We start from the raw sequence: 17,223 nt of genomic DNA on the forward strand, positions 1-17,223 counted from the left end.
TACGATGTACTTCTTTTGCGGTACCAGTAAGGGTGCAACGGCATTAGCTTTCACAACAGTTTGTGCGGCGGACGGGACATCGTATATCCTGGGGATGTAGGGCTTCGTTTGCACGCTTACAAGATTCGCGCCGGTAAAAAGCAGAACGTTAAAGCCATCACTGTCAGCAAGCTTTGTGGTCAGCTTTGGTATGCCGTAACGCATTTCACCATCTTCGATCGTTTCATCAAAAATGTTAACCAGCTCGAACCCATCGTTACCAAACACTGGACGATACAGGCAAAGCCCCCTTGGTCCAGAGGCCATTAGCTCGTCCCACTTGTCGCCATCGATGTTTACCGTCGCGATCGATTCTATAGTGCGCCTGTTCCAGCCACGCAGTTTGGAGAATGCCGTTGAATAGTACACCTTCTCGAAAACGCCAGATTCTTCAAAGAAACGATACATGGTCAACCCCTTGGTCGTAAAATGGAGCAGATCGTTGATGTTAGCATCGTCAAACTTCGCAAACATGATCCTATCATACTCATCGTCCAGCGGGAGAAAGTCCTTAACAGTGGCCAACTCCTTCAGTTGATATTGATTGTCAAATCGGAAAAGCTTCAACTCCGCGGCGGTACGTAGCGCTATCGATAGCTGCGCATTGTTGTCGTAACGCTCCACCAACGATATTGTGCTAGAAGGCTGCATCCATGCAGCCTCCAAATCCAGCTGCTTTTTCAATGGCCGCACACGTTTGTGCGGATCGCTCGGTTTGGCCGAACTAAATTCAACGACCGAATGCAGACGCGAAATGACACCGATGTACTCCGCAGAGGGATAAATGTTTCCAAAAAGAATGGTGTTATTTGACAAAGCATAGCCATACTCGTCGTGGTACTTTGCTGCCACCAACAGTTCGTTCAGCTCCTTCTTATTCCAACGATACAACACGAACCCTTTCACCTTGCGCACCGCAAGCAACCCATCGTCATATACCGCCCAAGGGTAGCTAGCATCGTCATTGGAAACAGCGAAGAAATTATTACGTTTGTGCACCTCGGACCAACTTCCAGCCATACGCTCGTAGATCAGCAGGGCCCGATTATTGCGTACAAAAATAATTTGCTCTGCGCTGGGTGCTCTTTTTACTTCCACTGTATTGCCGGGAGGCGCTTTAGTAAGCGATTTCCCGGGCAACTGCAAGCTATAGAATTGCTTAGGCGCGTCCATATTGGACGGATGAGCTTTCGACCACGATCTTCACTACCTTCGTCAGCACAATTCACTGTCAGTTGATAATATTGATGATATTTAACAAATTTCACTATTCAATGTTTTTTCTTTTTTATATAGGGCAAACTCTAGATCTTTCAAATGAAAGATGCATTAGTATATACCACGCACTAAGCCGATTGCCTCGGAAACAACGAAAATTCAAATGTCTTCCAGTAGTTGAGTCTTGTTGTTGACTGAACTCTGCGTTATGCATTTCGCATCTTATATACTGCCTGCATCAGTGCTCTCTTTCAGATCAATAGATCGTTTTTTCCACAGAGGTTTATTCAAATGCTCTTTATTTGCTCATTCATTTAACTATTTACTTCAGCTGCTATCCACGCTATCAACAGTCAATAGGATTGAATATGTGCTTCAAAGATTATTACTTGCGAAACCTATTAAACAAGAATACACTAGATATTGTACAAACACAAAGAATCTGTGGCTGCAATATTATCGTCATATTGAGCAATTTACCATGAAAACAAATATTCACAAGATTGTAGTTTGTAGTTAACATGGTCCAAAGCATCAACTAAGTAAACAGCACCACAATCTTTTACACTATAAAATATGTGACATTACACATCTACAGTTCAGTGCTTGTTTGATGTGCTTTATAACCACTTGCTAGCACAGCAATCTAATCAGGATATTTTAAAAACGGACACATTGCATAGTGAAAAGAAGCAACTAACACTGTTAGTAGTCTATTTCAGGCAACATAGTGCGTGATAATTGTTCATTTTTGAACAACGATGTCGGACCTAGACCAACCAGTGCAATTACCCGTGCAAACGATCACAGACACAAATGTACATGATCTGGTGGAAGTGAAGAAAATTGCCAATAACACCGTGTTTGTGCGTAAGAACCGAGCTCTTCTGATTTATCAGCTCTCCAACAAAGATTATACAGAAGTGTTCCATGAAGATGATTTTTTTTCCTTAACCACCCCTAATGCCAACTACCCTTGGCATGTGTATGAACCATCTTCACTCATAGTTCGCAGTTCGAAAGGAGTCGAAGTATACAAGTGGAATAAACCCGACCTAAAACTTCAGTACACGGTATCCAAGTATCATGATCACTCAGGTTATGGATCGTCCAGGAATACGTTCCTGCTTGGGCAGATATTTCCATCCCAACATCATATTGGAATAATTTCGCGTCTTAACTCGGACGTGCAATTTCGTTCACTGGATTTGAGCAAAGCGAAGACTACTGTAAGATTATTAAAAAAGCCCCCCTCCTTGGATAGTGAGTGGAAGTCTTCCACTAGCGCCATACAGCTGGTAGAACAAATAGATAGCAATAAGCAGCTTGCAATTGCACTGCGCACCGAATCAAAGCTAATGCTGTTCCGTTTTAATAACCAATATAATCTGGAAAAGTTAACGACCATAGATGAATTTCCTTCCAAAGACACCGACTATGACAGGATAATGTTTGCCAAATTTGGTAAAACCAGCTATAACGATCTACTGCACTTTTCTACCGAAGGCCTTATGATATATCGCTTCAATGATACTGCAAAAGTTTTTCAAAAGATTTTCTATTCGTCGGCATTTTCAAAGCTACGCGGCTGGGATGGACGTAGTATAGACACTGTTACACCATTAAACTTCGACGGAGACGACCAAGACGAGCTGGTCTATAGTGGACCGAAAGGTTTGAGTCTATTGCAAGTTAACGCCACTACCACTCCATACGAACTGAACGAAGTTGCGCTAGAAACCGCAGCCAATCAAATTGTGCGTTATTCGTTTCTTAAATTGGCTCAAAAACATAATTCTACCAACGATCTGCAGATTTTCTTACACACATCAAATGGTTTGATCCATGTAAATATACAGCCTTCGATCGAAGGCGTTGAAACGAAGCCCATTGTTCCAGCAAACCCCGTAATATCAACCGAACAAAAGGAACTCATTCCGATTCCCGAAATTATCCCCAACCGTTACCACGCTGGATGGCTGCACGATCAGCTCGATATGGGTTCCATGCTGCACCCAATCAATGCTTACAATGGAGCCGTCGAGTTGATGATCCCAATAATAGACATTCCTGCACCGTTCGGTATTCCGATTCGAAAAATTATTAAGTATAAAAACGTAGAGTACAACAACGAGCTCGGGCTTGGTTGGTCCTTCCCTCTCGACTACATTGTGCTAGATCGTCAGTCAAGCGCATTCGAGCAAGATCATGTGTACTCACTCGTAAAAGAAAATCAGCGAATTATTATGATGCTTCAACCCACCAAGGACAATGGTCCAAAATCGGAAGAAAAGCATTTCACCATTGATGGTTATCCAGATATCGGCATTGTTTTCAACACTAAGCGGAGCTATTGGAAGCTGTCGATGGATAATCGCATCATGACTTACATAGCCCTACACCAGTTTCAGACAGTGAAAGCGTGCCCGCTGTGGCCACTGTGTGGTAGTGCATCGCGACAAACGCAAACCTTCACATCGCAATGGTACCTGAACCAGGAGGACAATACCGACACTGGGCTGAGGATCCTGTACTTTTATGATCTGATCAAAAACAAAACCGACATACGCCTAACATCCATCAATTTTTCCGACGACTCGATGATAGACCTAAGCTACAGCGAGGATCGGCTTGCAGATATCACGGTGGCAACTCACCAGTTTATACAGCATTTTACCTTTCACTACAGCAAGGATGTCAAGCCGTTGCTGCAAACAATTCAACAAAGCGATCACAAGCTTTTCGATTTTGAGTACGATCAACACCAACGGCTGTCGAAAATTATCTACCCAAACGGTGCCGAATGGAAGCCGGAATATGCCCACGTAACGCTTAATCCCACCTCGCTTAAGAAAACTATAGAAATTACTGGATCGGAAGCTAACGTTTACTATGGGCCAGACTATGCCGTTGTTGTGGACGCAAATCTCATCGATGGTAGACTTTTGCTGCACATTCGCGATCCGCTCGGAGGCATAAGCTCGAACAAAACCGACAGCACCGAAACGGTGTACACTTTAAACGACATCAAACGGTATCTGGTCCATGCGATTGAAAACCTGATCGTGGTGATCGTTATCTACGATAAGTGCAAGGATGTCGCGATCCTGCAATATACTAGCGACCGTTGGCGACAGCAGAAATACTACGACGAATTTCCACTCGACGGAACCATTACTACCGGTAGTGCATTTGTTCTGCTTTCGGACAAGACGTCGTTACGATTGATAACGACTACTACCGATCATCAGCTCAGCGAAGTTAAACTGCGCCCCAATTTACCGGCAAACTTTGTCGTCAAAGCATTTGCACACGGATATGCAACGTACGATGGGCGGCTCGAGATATTTTTGCTGCAACAAAATGGAGAATGGGTAACCGTGAAAGCAGCACCAGAACAGGTAAACTATTTCAACGAGATCGATAAGTTTATTTCCTCCTTTGAGATCAACTCTGAGCTCAGACAATCGATTCGGCGCGGTCTCACGGCGGACATGCTGGGAAGCTACCGGCAAGCCATTATATTAAAGGCACCCTTTCTGCAGAAGGACGTGCTAAACATTCACGTCCGCTTTTTCATGCTTAGTCTGGAGAATAAACCACACGTATTTGATTGCTACACTACGGTAATTCCGCACACAGTCTTAACGCAATACAATTACACGGTGAATACGGATGAAAAGGATTCGTTCGTGCTCGGCTACCGGTTGGTGAAGGAAAAATATCATTTATATGTGAAAAAATCTACCGGCCCACATGCGGTAGAGCTGAACAAATACATGAAAGCGGCGAGGCAGGAAATGTCCAAACATCGTAAAGGAAGCGCCATGTGGAATAAAATCAATACCGAGGCGAAAAATACGACGCGCGAAGAAAGTCAGCGCATTTACAAGGCAGTGAAGGATGCGGTCGTGTTTGCCCTCGATCTATCGCAGTTTGGAATGCTCACCAACCAGGAGGGCGTACTTACAGGTAACCATCAGATCACGTACGATGGGTTTCACTGGAACAAGCGGTTGCTGGACGAAGATACGATACGGCTGCGTAAGGTAAATCAAAATTTGAGCGCTGACTATCGGCTCGTGAAGGCACATGACAAGGACACCTTCAAGATCGTGTCGATTGCAACTGGAGAGACGCTGTTCGATACCAATACCACTAAATCGGAAGAACTACAGCTCACCGTACCCTACTACGCCCAGTCCCAGCCACAAGGCAGTCCATTGAGACTGTACTTCTTTGCCAGTAAGCAGATCGTTACCTTCCCCGACGAGGAAAGGCTTAATCGTGCGAGCAATCAAATCGCGATCGTCACGACGCACCAAGCAAATGCCACTGCACAGTTTTTGGTATTCCGATGCATGAAGTACTTTCTCAATCCGAATGTAACGGTGCTGGGAGGTCAAACTTTGGCATACATTGACGAAACAGACCGCAAAACGGCGTACCTCTATGATCCGCAGGATGTACAGCTGTCCGTGGATGGGATCGTGTTTCGCAAAATCAAAATAGCCACCGGTGCCGATACGAGCCGATTCGGTTGGTACGAGCAGACGATAGACATCGCAACGGGGAACACGGTTCGGAAAGCGTTTGCAGCGGATGGCCGAGAAGTGCTGGATCGGAAATTACGCGATCAGGAGGAAAAACGACGTCAATCAGAAAATCAAGACACATCAGCACAAAGTGAGAGAATGATTATCGATGCTAGCGGACGGCATCCCATCGTTGACTTGGGTCCATACCGGTTGGTGGATGAGATGGTATCATACTACGGCTTTGAACCATACGAGAGAAACCACTTCGGTAGGGAGAAGAAATGGACGTTTGACAAAACACTGATCAAATCGCAGAATGGTAACAGCTTTCTAACGCTTAGCCAACCAGAACACAAACTGGCGGGCGTATTTACACCACAAGAGCCGCTTATGAACTATGTGGTTTCATGCTGGGTACGCACTTCCAAAGCACTCAAGCTCGGTGATACTATTGACATTGTGGCTGTAGACGTTTTGGTTGAGAAGGGAGAAGAGAAAAAAATATCCCTTCGCAAGGCGGAAGTGAAACAACGCATCGGATCGTGGAACTATGTGGAAACGATAGTCGACACAACACATTTTCCAACCGAAACAAAGCTCGTGTTTGATATCAGTTTCATCCCAAGCACCACCCACGGACGCATCGATATTGACCATATACGATTTTCACCACTTAGCATGCCGTTCGCGGCTAACATCTACGAACCTGCCAGAGGAAGTGTAAGCGCACTGCTCAGCAGCAGCGGATTGATGAAACGCTACCTCTATAACTGCAACGGCAAAAGAACGACCGTCTTCTCCGAGCAGGGTATGGTGGGAGAATTCATAACGGAGTCAAAGGCTGTGTACACTCGTGAGTCTGGTCGGAGACCGTGTGTCATCGAAATGAAGCCTCGCATGTCTGCATGGGCCATGGAGAGCGGTTGGGATAATAATATCCACTCTAATGGAAGCGTGTTTAAAACATTTGATGAAACATGGGCTACACTAGCAGTGCGATTTCTTTACAGTTTGCAACCGAACGACAATGGAATGCGATTCGTTTGGCGAGGAAAAGAATGTTACTTACCGTGTCCGGTACAATCGGTGACAAACTGTCGACAACTGCCACGACGTGGAGAAATTCTTATCTTTATTACGTCCCTACGCGTTTCCGTCTGGCTCGAAGGAGTTTTAGTGCAAGAGACACTGTTAGAAGATGTCAAATCAGATGCAGAACGGAAACTGACATTACATCTTTCACGAACCGCGGAAATAACAGAATTCTTTGAAATGTACGACTCAACATTAAAAATAACTTACCAGCAACTTTCTGGACAACCGGTTCAGGTGTTAGAGTACGAGTCACCAGACACGGTGCGGATTCGCGAGATCCTCTACGACGATATCGAACGTCCTATCCTGCAAACGAAATGGACAAAAGTTCACCCTGAGAACGATGCCAAAATGTTTGAATTTCATGAAAATTTTATCCTCAATTTCGATAACGCAACACAACTGCTGACTGGCAAGGTGGCAGAGCTAAATCCATCCTGTGAAGGGTATCCCTACACGCACACTATCTACGGCAATGATCCTACGGAAAACAAACGCTTGCAGGGCCTGCCCGGGAAAGACTACACCGTTGATGGGAAATATAAGCGATCTTACTCCTACGAGCCGCACAATTTGCTGTTAAGTAACCTGTTCCCACCAAGGGAAGGCTTTCATCATAAGGCCGTGCAACTACCCGGCGGTGCCGTGCGTGTGACCATTGAAAACGCTAAGGGCAAAAAAGTGGCCAAATACTCCAAGGTGGGTAGTTACGAGAATAGACTGAGTACTTGGCGATACGGGAGCAATGATAAGCTACAGCAAGAGCTGCCACCTATGTATCACTACAGGGCGCATACATCGACCATGGAAAATGTTCCATTTTTCGTGGCCAATTACACTTCCGAACAGATGCAACTGCAGCAGCAGTGGGAAGTTCGCTACAATTATGATAATGCGAATCGATTAATCAGAAAGCGTACACCGGATGGCGGTATCTGGCAATATCTTTACGATAAACAGGGTATCCTTCGATTTAGCCTTCATAAAGAACATAACGAAACGCTCGATCGCGTTATACATTTTACGTACGTTTCCGATGATAAAGTGGCGCGCGAAGCACTAGTCCATCTCAACGAAACCGAATGTATTGAACTGGTAGACAGTGGAGTTGCGCCAAATTCTACAAACTTTATCGATACACTGTATGGAGAGTACGATGACGATCCAAACTTGCGCTACCGTTCGGCATTTGCCACCAGACGTATTGGTGGGGATCAAATGACCGAGTACCTAGTGTACGATCAAAGTAAAAGAGTGCTGAAGAAAGTTTACGTAATAAACACTCTCAACACGTCGTACTCGATTGACTACGAGTACGAAAACGATAATCTACGATCTATCAAGTATCCTTTCGGTGCTGGAGGAGAGCCGTTCAGATTGAGCTACGACTGGAATGGTAATGGTGATATTATATCTATTCGAGAATCGACAATGACAGAACCTATGTTTGAGTTCTCCTATAATGCAGATAGCATGGTGGAAACAATTAACGTACGAACGGATCCCACGCATACATTCCAGAGAAACTTTACCTACAACGAACCAGGCTTTTTGATAAAGCTGGCAGACAACTATCTGACGGAAAGTGTAAGCTACCTGGAAACAGACTCCTACGGTCAAGACTCTTACACACCGATCTATGAAGGTTTAATATCCAAGACGTTGTTCACCGCCCACTGGCAAAAGGCGACCAGCCCGCTTCGCAATGGTATCTATACGGAGTATCTAATGTCAGACAACATGACCCAAGCACAGGCGTCACTGTGTCTTGAGGTGCTAAAGCGTACAGGCTTTATTGACGAAAACAATCTGGTGAACCGGACGTTGTACGGTGACATGAATGACGATCTACCGTTTGTGTGTGGAAAACGACTCGCTCTGAATCATCTGTCGAAGGTATTGAGCACCAGATCCTTCCCCTATCAGTACGGTCATCGGTATGACTATGACGATCATGATCAGCTTATTAAGGCGAAGTATTTCCACGGATTGGAAGAGTTGAAGCTTGCACCATTGACGCATCACACATTCCACAAAGAGATAAAAGGAATTGATGAAGCGAAATCGAAAAAGATTTGGGATGCGCTACGGGAAAAATCCTTCCTAACCACCGACTGCACCAATCCCAATCTTTGCCATGGACGTGAAGGTACCAAATCGATATTCAGTGACTTTATCCATCAACATCGATATAGCCATCACTTGAAATTGATGCTATCGAAGGCCATCTCAGCACGGAAGGGATTGGATGTAAAAACGTTTGAAGAAAAGTGTACACGATGGATTGAAGGATCGAACATGATTTTGAAAGCTTGTACGAACCTCAAGGAAGAAATGATGAAACAAAAGTTGTTCGGTGAAAGCGCAGATGCGTCTGTAGCATCTTTGAGTGAAGGGTTTAGAAAAGCTTTACAGATATACAACTCATACGTGCCAGATATTGTTGGGGTGCTTAATCATCACTTCATGACGGCTCTGGGAAGGTCGGCTGGGGATGTGCAATCGTACGAAATCGATGCAAATGGAAATCATCGAAAGTTTTACACGGGCTTCTCGCGGTATCGTTTGGAGTACCAGGAGGGCACAAATAAAATCAACAAGGTATTTCGCCAGCAGTTCGACCGCGCTCAAGATGATGGAGAGGAATTCACCATGGCCCATGATGGTGATGGAGCCGTAATCCAGGCAGAACACAAGGGCATAAAGCACATGGCATATGACAAGCTTCTGCAGCGGGTTAGTGAAATTGAGATGACCGATGGACGGAAGATATTGTACCAGTATGATGTACGCGCAGAGCGGACATTCAAGCAGGTTCGAGCAAAGGATGAAACGGTCTTAAGTGAAAAGTACTACATTCGAGATGCGAATGGATTCGTACTAATGGACATAGACATGGCTTACCTGACGAATGATCATCCGCCGGACGTGCGAGTGACGAGCTACATCTACAAGGATCAGCAGCTGATTGGGTTTGTGCGCAACGATAAGCTGTACGGGGTCATCACAGATCACGAAGGATCGGTACGGTTGGTGGTGAGGGAGGGCGAAGTAGTCGCCGCATATGATTATCTTCCATATGGGCAGATATTCCGACGCTTTGGGACCGATTTGGACGGACAGATCTCGTATCTTTACACGGGTCAGGAGTGGGAACCGGAGACCGGGTTGTACAACTATCGAGCTCGTTTGTATGATCCCGACATTGGGAGGTTCTATCAAATGGATCCAAAAGAACAGTACCCAAGCCCTTACGTTTATGCCGGAAACTCGCCCGTTTCGTTGATCGATCCAGATGGAGAGCTTGCATTTGCTATCAGCTGTATTATAATGGCCATAATAGGTGCTTACATTGGTGCTTCGGCAGCGGCTCAATCTTGGAATCCGTTGGAATGGAATTGGAAGTCGAAATCACTTTGGTTAGGAATGATTGGTGGTGCATTAACTGGGCTTTCGATTCCTTTCAATTTGACTGCATCGATAGCGTATTTCGTCGGGATGGGACTATCACTTTCTGCCTCGATCGGTGTTATGATCGGGTCAGGTATCACGTTCGGTTACTTCGCTTTGGCCGCGAGCAGCGGCTCCTGGGATCCACGCAATTTCGATTTTTCCAGCCCCGGCACTTGGAACGCACTGCTGGGTGGTATTGCAACGTCAGCATTCATCGTGACGAACCCAAATCAACTGATTAATACTTTCCGGTCCATCACAACCACTCTCGGCAGAGCACTCTTTGTTACCGCAACCGTAGCAATAACCATTACCTTCGCTTACCTGTTTGGGGCTCTCAAGATGGGCGGAGAGTTCGATATGACTAAGTGGGACTATTCCGATCCAAGATTATATCACGGTATACTGGACGCATACGTTACCGCCTCGTTCACCATGATAATGGTCCGCAATATACCAAACACTATTAAAAGCTTAGGCAGAAAGATAGAAACCGGACTGGATCGGTTGGCGGAAACGGAGGTGTTCTTCCGAGCAAAACAACTCATGAGAGGTGGTGACTGGTCGACTAAGCTCTCCAACGCGCGCTTCTTCATGGCAGCCAATGCGAAAGCGATTGGCGACCTGCAACGCGGCATAATTCCGATTGCTTTTTACACCTTCATTGTGACGTTGCGCATGGTAGACGCGTACGAGAAGAGCAGCATTCCCGGGTTTTCGGTATTTTTACAAATTCTCAGCACAGCAGTAATGACCAGAGGTTTCACGAATCGCGTAGTCAAACCGCTCATACCGAAAAGAATTGACGCACCGTTGGCACAGAAGTTGATAGCGCCTGAGACGTATGAAAACTCCTCCGGGCGGTATAGTTCTTCGGGGGCCAATAGTTTGGGAAGCTTCCTAAGCTATCTTCGCATTCCCTTGGATTGGTTCTTAAACTATCACGAAAACACACCAGAAGGTGAGCAAGTTCACGACAACACCATACAACGCTACAAATCCCACTACAAGCGAACGTCAAAGCACAGCATGATCGAAAACTGTTATCCTGTGACGCACGGCGAACTGAACTACGTCAACTGCTACTCTGATCAGGGTTTGGTAACAATTTTCCCCAAAGTAGAAGCGATACTTCAATCGCATGATGAGTATCGGAACTGTTTACCACTGACCTATGATGGCGTTCGAGGAATTTCGTGTGATGGTGAACAATCTACGCTTTTGGCGGTGCAGCTAGAACCTCCCAGATTGTTCGAATACGTTGACAGTTGGCTTCTGCTGGCACATGTCGCTCCGGCCGCAGTCCGTGAAGTAAAGCGTATCGTTCAAAATTTCTTTGGATGGGGTAGCAGTTCATCCCGTACTACGAAAGATCTTCCAGAAATTCGTAAATACTTACAAACACGTTTGGAAAATGGCTTATCAGATTTGCAGCTTCTCCAAAGCCAAGCTGTAGCTAACAGAAGTGATATGGATTGGTTCGGATACATGCTAGAGGACCTTCGCGAGGATGTGCAGGAATACGTAAAGCATGGACACGGCAACGGCAACATACTAATGGAACGTTTGAAGGCTTTGCATACTGATGCTCTGGAAGAGATCGAGCTGCACGAAGGAAACCTGGCATTGGACAATCTTTTCCAACGCGAGAACTTGCTGGGAGCAAACCCAACGGTTGCAGAATCCGGCATAGGACAAGTACAGCAGAACATTGCTGCAAGCTGCTGTGCGAGCTCCACTATTCGATGTCTTTCTACATAATTTGCTGAAATTGAATCATACGTAATGAGTGAATCATATGTAATAATAATAGATTGAAACTTACACATTTGACTATATGGTAATAAAAGTGAATACGTACCAAATCACTATCGTTCAGCTTCTCGTACTTCTGTAGCGTAAACTGCTTTAGTTTTATTTATGTATGACAGTATCATTATCATTAATATTTTATTACTCATGCTCTTCGTTTTAAGTTTAGTGTTTCATCACATCGTCCTACGGTACACGATCAGTTGAGGTGCGAAGTTGAATCACCCAGTCACACGCAAACACTCCCACGTACACAAACACACCCACACATACACCTACACACACACACACACACAATTATAGATGCACGTGCATGCAAATTACTCTTGCGGCAACTGTACCGTCCTTTTTTTTCCAGCCGGCCGTTTTTCCACACGCTCATTATTTTTGAAATGTGTGTTTGCTTTCTGCCCTGTTAGCCTTGCATGGCGCTGCTTGCAGGTAAATTATAATTTTCATTCTCTTGCTGCACGGAATTTTGCGATACATGAAAATCAATGTTTTCTAATTGATAATTTACACTGCCACAAAAACCAAACAGAAGTACAGCGGAGAGTGAAATCGGCAATCCACAATGTCTCATCTTCTCATCTCCTATCCATCGCAAAAACTCTACCTAATACTCATCACCCTCACAGGCCAATTTCTTAAACGCGTTCCATTTCTGTTACGATTTCAATACGTCTAACCTAGTATTTGGAAAGGAAAGGACAAAGTTAGAGATAAGTGTTGTGTGCTGTGGACAAACTCTACTAACACTACGGTACGCTCACCGGTATGGTCTGGTGCTATTTTTGTTTTCTTCTTCTTTTTGTATCTTTACAGCTCTAACCACACCACTGGTGCAAGAATTCTTCCCCACCGGCCCAGACTTTCGTCCGGTCGCCGTGTGCCACCGTGCGATAAGCGCGTTGTGTGGGCTGGAGGGAGGCACTACACTAAACTAATGCAGCTGTGCCACTGTTCATTATTAGTTCCGTAGATTATTACTAAGCAAAAGAACCTGCTCGCGATACGATTAAACAATACGATTGGAATTTCTAATAAACAAAATACAGAATGTTTTTTTTTTTGTTTGTTCGCCTGTGTTTCTTCTTTTTCCGATGCGAAACCGAAACGGCAAAGCTCTCTTTGAGGGACACATAACGCCTCAGGTTTAACCGTTCCAATAACACGCTCTCCTCCTTCCACCTCGTTACATGCTTGCTTTTTCAAGCGGATTTGCTCAAATTTGCGCGGTTTAATCGTTTCGTCGTCACAAGTGATAAAAAAGGGTTATTTTTGTTGATCATTAGTATGTAATGCGCGTATTGTCGGTGTTGCTAGCTCTACTCCAATCGTCGAGCTCTTCGTAATGAATGGGCTGCGCAATCAAAACTCTGTTCGAGCAGCGCAATAACCTAATTAAACCATACACAAAAGCACGGTTTGGGTTTTCCATTGTTTTGAAGCAAAGATGCGCTGTTACTGTGCAAAGCACAATCAAAATCGGTGTAGGGGGGGGGGGTTTGAAATAGACAATATGATACAATTAAATATAAGGTGTCGAAAGTAGCGGGAAAACTAACCCAAGTCGGAAAGTATGCCAAAAAAAAAAAACGGAAAGAGCTAATCTACCGGAAACGAAAACACACGCTGAATTCAGCCTGGCAGCAGACGAAACTTTTAATCCACCTTTACCACGCTGTAGATTTTACGGATGAACCAGAAGCAGGCAAAGAACCCTATCGAACCGGTCAGCAAGAAGAACAGGAACACCATAATCAGGGTGTAGCCGAAGTAGAGGAAGGTCGAGGCCGCATCTTCAATCTGCAGCTTCGTGGCAAAATAGTGACAGCAGTACACGAATAGATAGACGGCGGTGAAGCCGGAAGTGAGGAAAGATCGCCACCACCAATGGTAGTCCTCGGCGCACAGGTGGAAGTAGCACAGCAGAATCGTCGTCTCCGAGCAGGTGATAACGAGGATCAAAAACACCAAAAACAGAAATCCGAACATGTAGTACATCTGGCTCGACCACAGCGAGTTCAGGATGAAGAACAGCTGGATGAAAATGCAACCGAACGGTAGCACACCGCCCATAATGATGCCCGGGATGGGTTGCGTGTAGATCGACTGATCCGGAATTTGGCGCGGAATTTGATTAGTTCGAACGGGATGCTCCAGTGACTGCAACAATATTTAGAAGAAATGTACCATTGTTAAATTGTGTTGGTGTACTGTGTGTGTATGAGCGTATACATTTAATCTTTTTCATTGTATGGACGCTGTACTCACCCTCTTGCGGAAACCAAAGTAAGCTCCAACGAACGTGAGCGGAACGGATACACCAAACCAGAGAGCCAGCAGCGCAATCAGTGTCGAAAATGGAACCGCGCCGGAACTGCCTTTGCTCCACAGTATCAAATTCATTACGAAGAACAGTCCAAACACGACACTGCAAGAAAACAAAGGTTAAATTAGCGTGAGATGCCACCAGAAGACAAGCTCCACGTTGTCGTCAGACTTACCCCGGACACAGCATGGAGGTTAGCAGTACGTTACTCTTCCACTTGATGCCACCGAAGCTCTTGTAGATGCGGGCCGAAACGTAACCGGCCGGTGTACCGAGCAGCACAAACAGCACCATGGCGCAGGTCATCAGGGCGCCACGGTTGGCCGGCGACAAGAAGCCAAGGCACGCGAACGCTAGCGTTACCAGCGTCATGCAGAACACCTGTATACCAGAGCCCAAAAACACGGAAAGTAGCATGCCCTTGCGCGGTGGTCGGAACACGTCCCCGTGCACCAGCTTCCAGCCGAACTCTTCCTGCGCGTCCTCGCCCGAATCCATCTGATTGTATCGCGCAATGTCCTTGTGCAGCGTGCGCAGCATTATCATCGCCACCATGCCGGAAAGGAACAGCACGATTACGAGCGAGTTCAGAATGCTGAACCACTGGATGTTGGTGTGCGGCATCGACTCGAGGATGTAGTCCCATCGGGACGACCACTTAATCTTGTTGTTCTGCGTAAAGTGCACCGAGTACGTGTACACGATGTCGAGCGTTTGGCCGTTGGGGAGGGCGCTCGATTGGATTTCGATCGGTTCCTTGCTGTCGCAGTTCAGCTCGTTCGGGTCCTTGTGGTTAATAGACGACGGCACCACCTTGACGGAGATGATGCGCCCACCGTTCTGCTTGAATGCCACACCCCACTCCTCCGTAGCGCCGCTGTGGTACGTGATGGTCAGGTCGACGTGGTTGAACGGATAATAGTAGCCGGCCCGGTTGTAGTTCGGATTCGTAATGCACCCTTCCTCGCCGTCCGGGTGTCGGCGCACCAGGCAACCCATCGGGAAGCCGGTGCTGCAGTACTGACGCTCGTTTTCCAACGGATAGCACCAGGTGACGGGCATGTTGTCGACGATCCAATGATGCTGATAGTTAAGACTCATACCCTTCTTCAGCACCATCAGCCGATGGTCACTGTCCGGATCGCCTCCCTTGTAGTGTTTCACGCAAGCCTTGGCGCACTTTACATCCTCGAGAAACTGAATCTTGTACGGTCCTGGGCGGATGCGCTCGCCAAACACCACCTGGCCAAGGTTTTCCACTGGCGAGTTCGCTTCGTCGATGGGACAGAAATCAAAGTGGTGATACTCGTACGGAATCACCGACTCTTCCGTGTTGAGTCGATTCACGTACAGTGTTACCTCGGACTGCAAAGAACGTATACATTGTCGTTAGCAAAAGACGCTTCATTTCGGTGTGTTTTCTCTCCTGGCGCACTCCTCCCACACTCACCTTGCATGACTTTTGCATTTCTGACTTTCGGCAATAGTTGACCGGCGCCAATCCGGGAAGGTAGAAAGCTTCCACCAGTCCCGCCGACAGCAAGCAGAGCAGCGGAAGGAAAGCTACGGCCAACTTGCCCATTCCGCCGGTGACAGAACTGTGTCTCGTCATAATGCTTTATCGTGTTACTTCGATATCGCTGTACCGGATGCAGCACACACAGCGAACCGCACACACACACTCTCACACACACACGCACCCTCCCACAAGCAGCCTACAACTACGTGCTGCTTACTTGGACGGTCGAGGATTCTTTTCGCCGAACAAGCGTTGTTTTGTTCGTATTATTTTCCTAACTTCCTTCCACGAGTAGCTTTTGTGCCGGTTTCAAACCACGTCCACCCCACCCCTTACACTGTATAGCTGCACCAACAAACCAATGTTTGCACAGTCTGTAGTCAACGACCCTTCTGAACGCAACGAAAACTGAAGACCTAAACCGAAGAGAAAGCGCAAAAGTAGGAGAATAGTTACAATTTGATCCAGAACACTGTTTTTTCTCTTTTCTATTCCTTTCGATGACGACAGCCTCGTCTTCACCGCTGTTGGCACTAGTGGTGGTAGTAGACGTAGGTGCCAACTAAGAACGGCAAAGTGATATGAAACGTAGCAAACCTCTACGCCTTATCGATCCACTTTTCAAGCCGTTTTGCACAACTAACCTGTACTATTCACACGAACAGCAGCATTCTGCTTAATGTAATCGTTTTTTTGCGTTGAATATGTTATAAATTCAACGAAAAAGATACACTTTTCCCAACCCAGTGTATTGTTGGCCGAACAGAACAAAAGATTTAGCAGTAAGGTGGTACCAGTTCTTTTTTCTCATCCACAGTTTGACATCCAAAGTTGACATTAACGCGCTGAACATTAGAAAATAGTGATCGTCTGGAAAAGTGGGTCATTTTAACCTCACCTTACTCATATTTTCAGTGAAAAATCAAGTCTATGACATGATGAATGTGTGAAGAGATGATCTTATTGATTTGCAAAAGAAATCGTGCAAGTTTAATACAAAACATTCCACAACGAAGCAAACCGTCTATCCAAACTGGGTTGACCAACCTGTTTCATGGTCATGTCATTGCTTGCATACGTCATAAACGCCAAATAGAAGGAGCACGTTCACAGAGTTCATTTGGCTGCGTTTAGATGAGCAACAATCAAAAATATTATTCGTTTCAAATGCATTTTGCCACGCCATTTGGCCAACATTTTGGTCTTTAAACATC

General features: G+C 45.9%; 3 protein-coding genes across 3 annotated transcripts in view; 1 reads left to right on the forward strand and 2 right to left on the reverse strand.

The window, feature by feature from the left end:
* Positions 1–6,925, reverse strand: part of LOC120902282 — a 102,245-nt gene extending 95,320 nt beyond the window's left edge. Inside the window, exon 1 of the mRNA XM_040310907.1 lies at positions 6,865–6,925. The gene's annotated coding sequence lies outside the window, so the exon portion shown is untranslated. The remainder of the gene's footprint in view (positions 1–6,864) is intronic.
* LOC120902279 lies at positions 1,839–12,214 on the forward strand. The gene has a single exon (XM_040310893.1). It carries the CDS (start codon positions 2,019–2,021, stop codon positions 12,102–12,104), a length of 10,086 nt encoding a protein of 3,361 aa, XP_040166827.1. The 5' UTR covers positions 1,839–2,018; the 3' UTR covers positions 12,105–12,214.
* Positions 12,215–12,255: 41 nt separating this feature from the next.
* Positions 12,256–16,797, reverse strand: LOC120902292 (transmembrane 9 superfamily member 2). The gene is made up of 5 exons (XM_040310945.1): positions 16,654–16,797; positions 15,941–16,425; positions 14,666–15,855; positions 14,433–14,592; positions 12,256–14,324 (listed from the first exon to the last, which is right to left on the reverse strand). The coding sequence occupies exons 2-5, from the start codon at positions 16,100–16,102 to the stop codon at positions 13,821–13,823; spliced, it is 2,016 nt and encodes a 671-aa protein (XP_040166879.1). The 5' UTR covers positions 16,103–16,425; positions 16,654–16,797; the 3' UTR covers positions 12,256–13,820.
* Between the last annotated feature and the right edge of the window lie 426 nt (positions 16,798–17,223).

Source organism: Anopheles arabiensis, chromosome 3 (assembly GCF_016920715.1).
Source record: "Anopheles arabiensis isolate DONGOLA chromosome 3, AaraD3, whole genome shotgun sequence".
Taxonomy (NCBI): Eukaryota; Metazoa; Arthropoda; class Insecta; order Diptera; family Culicidae; genus Anopheles; species Anopheles arabiensis.

Bases quoted from the DNA above. Each gene is read 5' to 3' on its own strand.
- LOC120902279 (XM_040310893.1), top strand. From the start codon at position 2,019: ATGTCGGACCTAGACCAACCAGTGCAATTACCCGTGCAAACGATCACA.
- LOC120902292 (XM_040310945.1), bottom strand. From the start codon at position 16,102: ATGACGAGACACAGTTCTGTCACCGGCGGAATGGGCAAGTTGGCCGTA. The intron at 15,856-15,940 runs GTGAGTGTGGGA...CGTTCTTTGCAG, and splicing joins AAATGCAAAAGTCATGCAAG to TCCGAGGTAACACTGTACGT. The intron at 14,593-14,665 runs GTAAGTCTGACG...GTTTTCTTGCAG, and splicing joins ACCTCCATGCTGTGTCCGGG to TGTCGTGTTTGGACTGTTCT.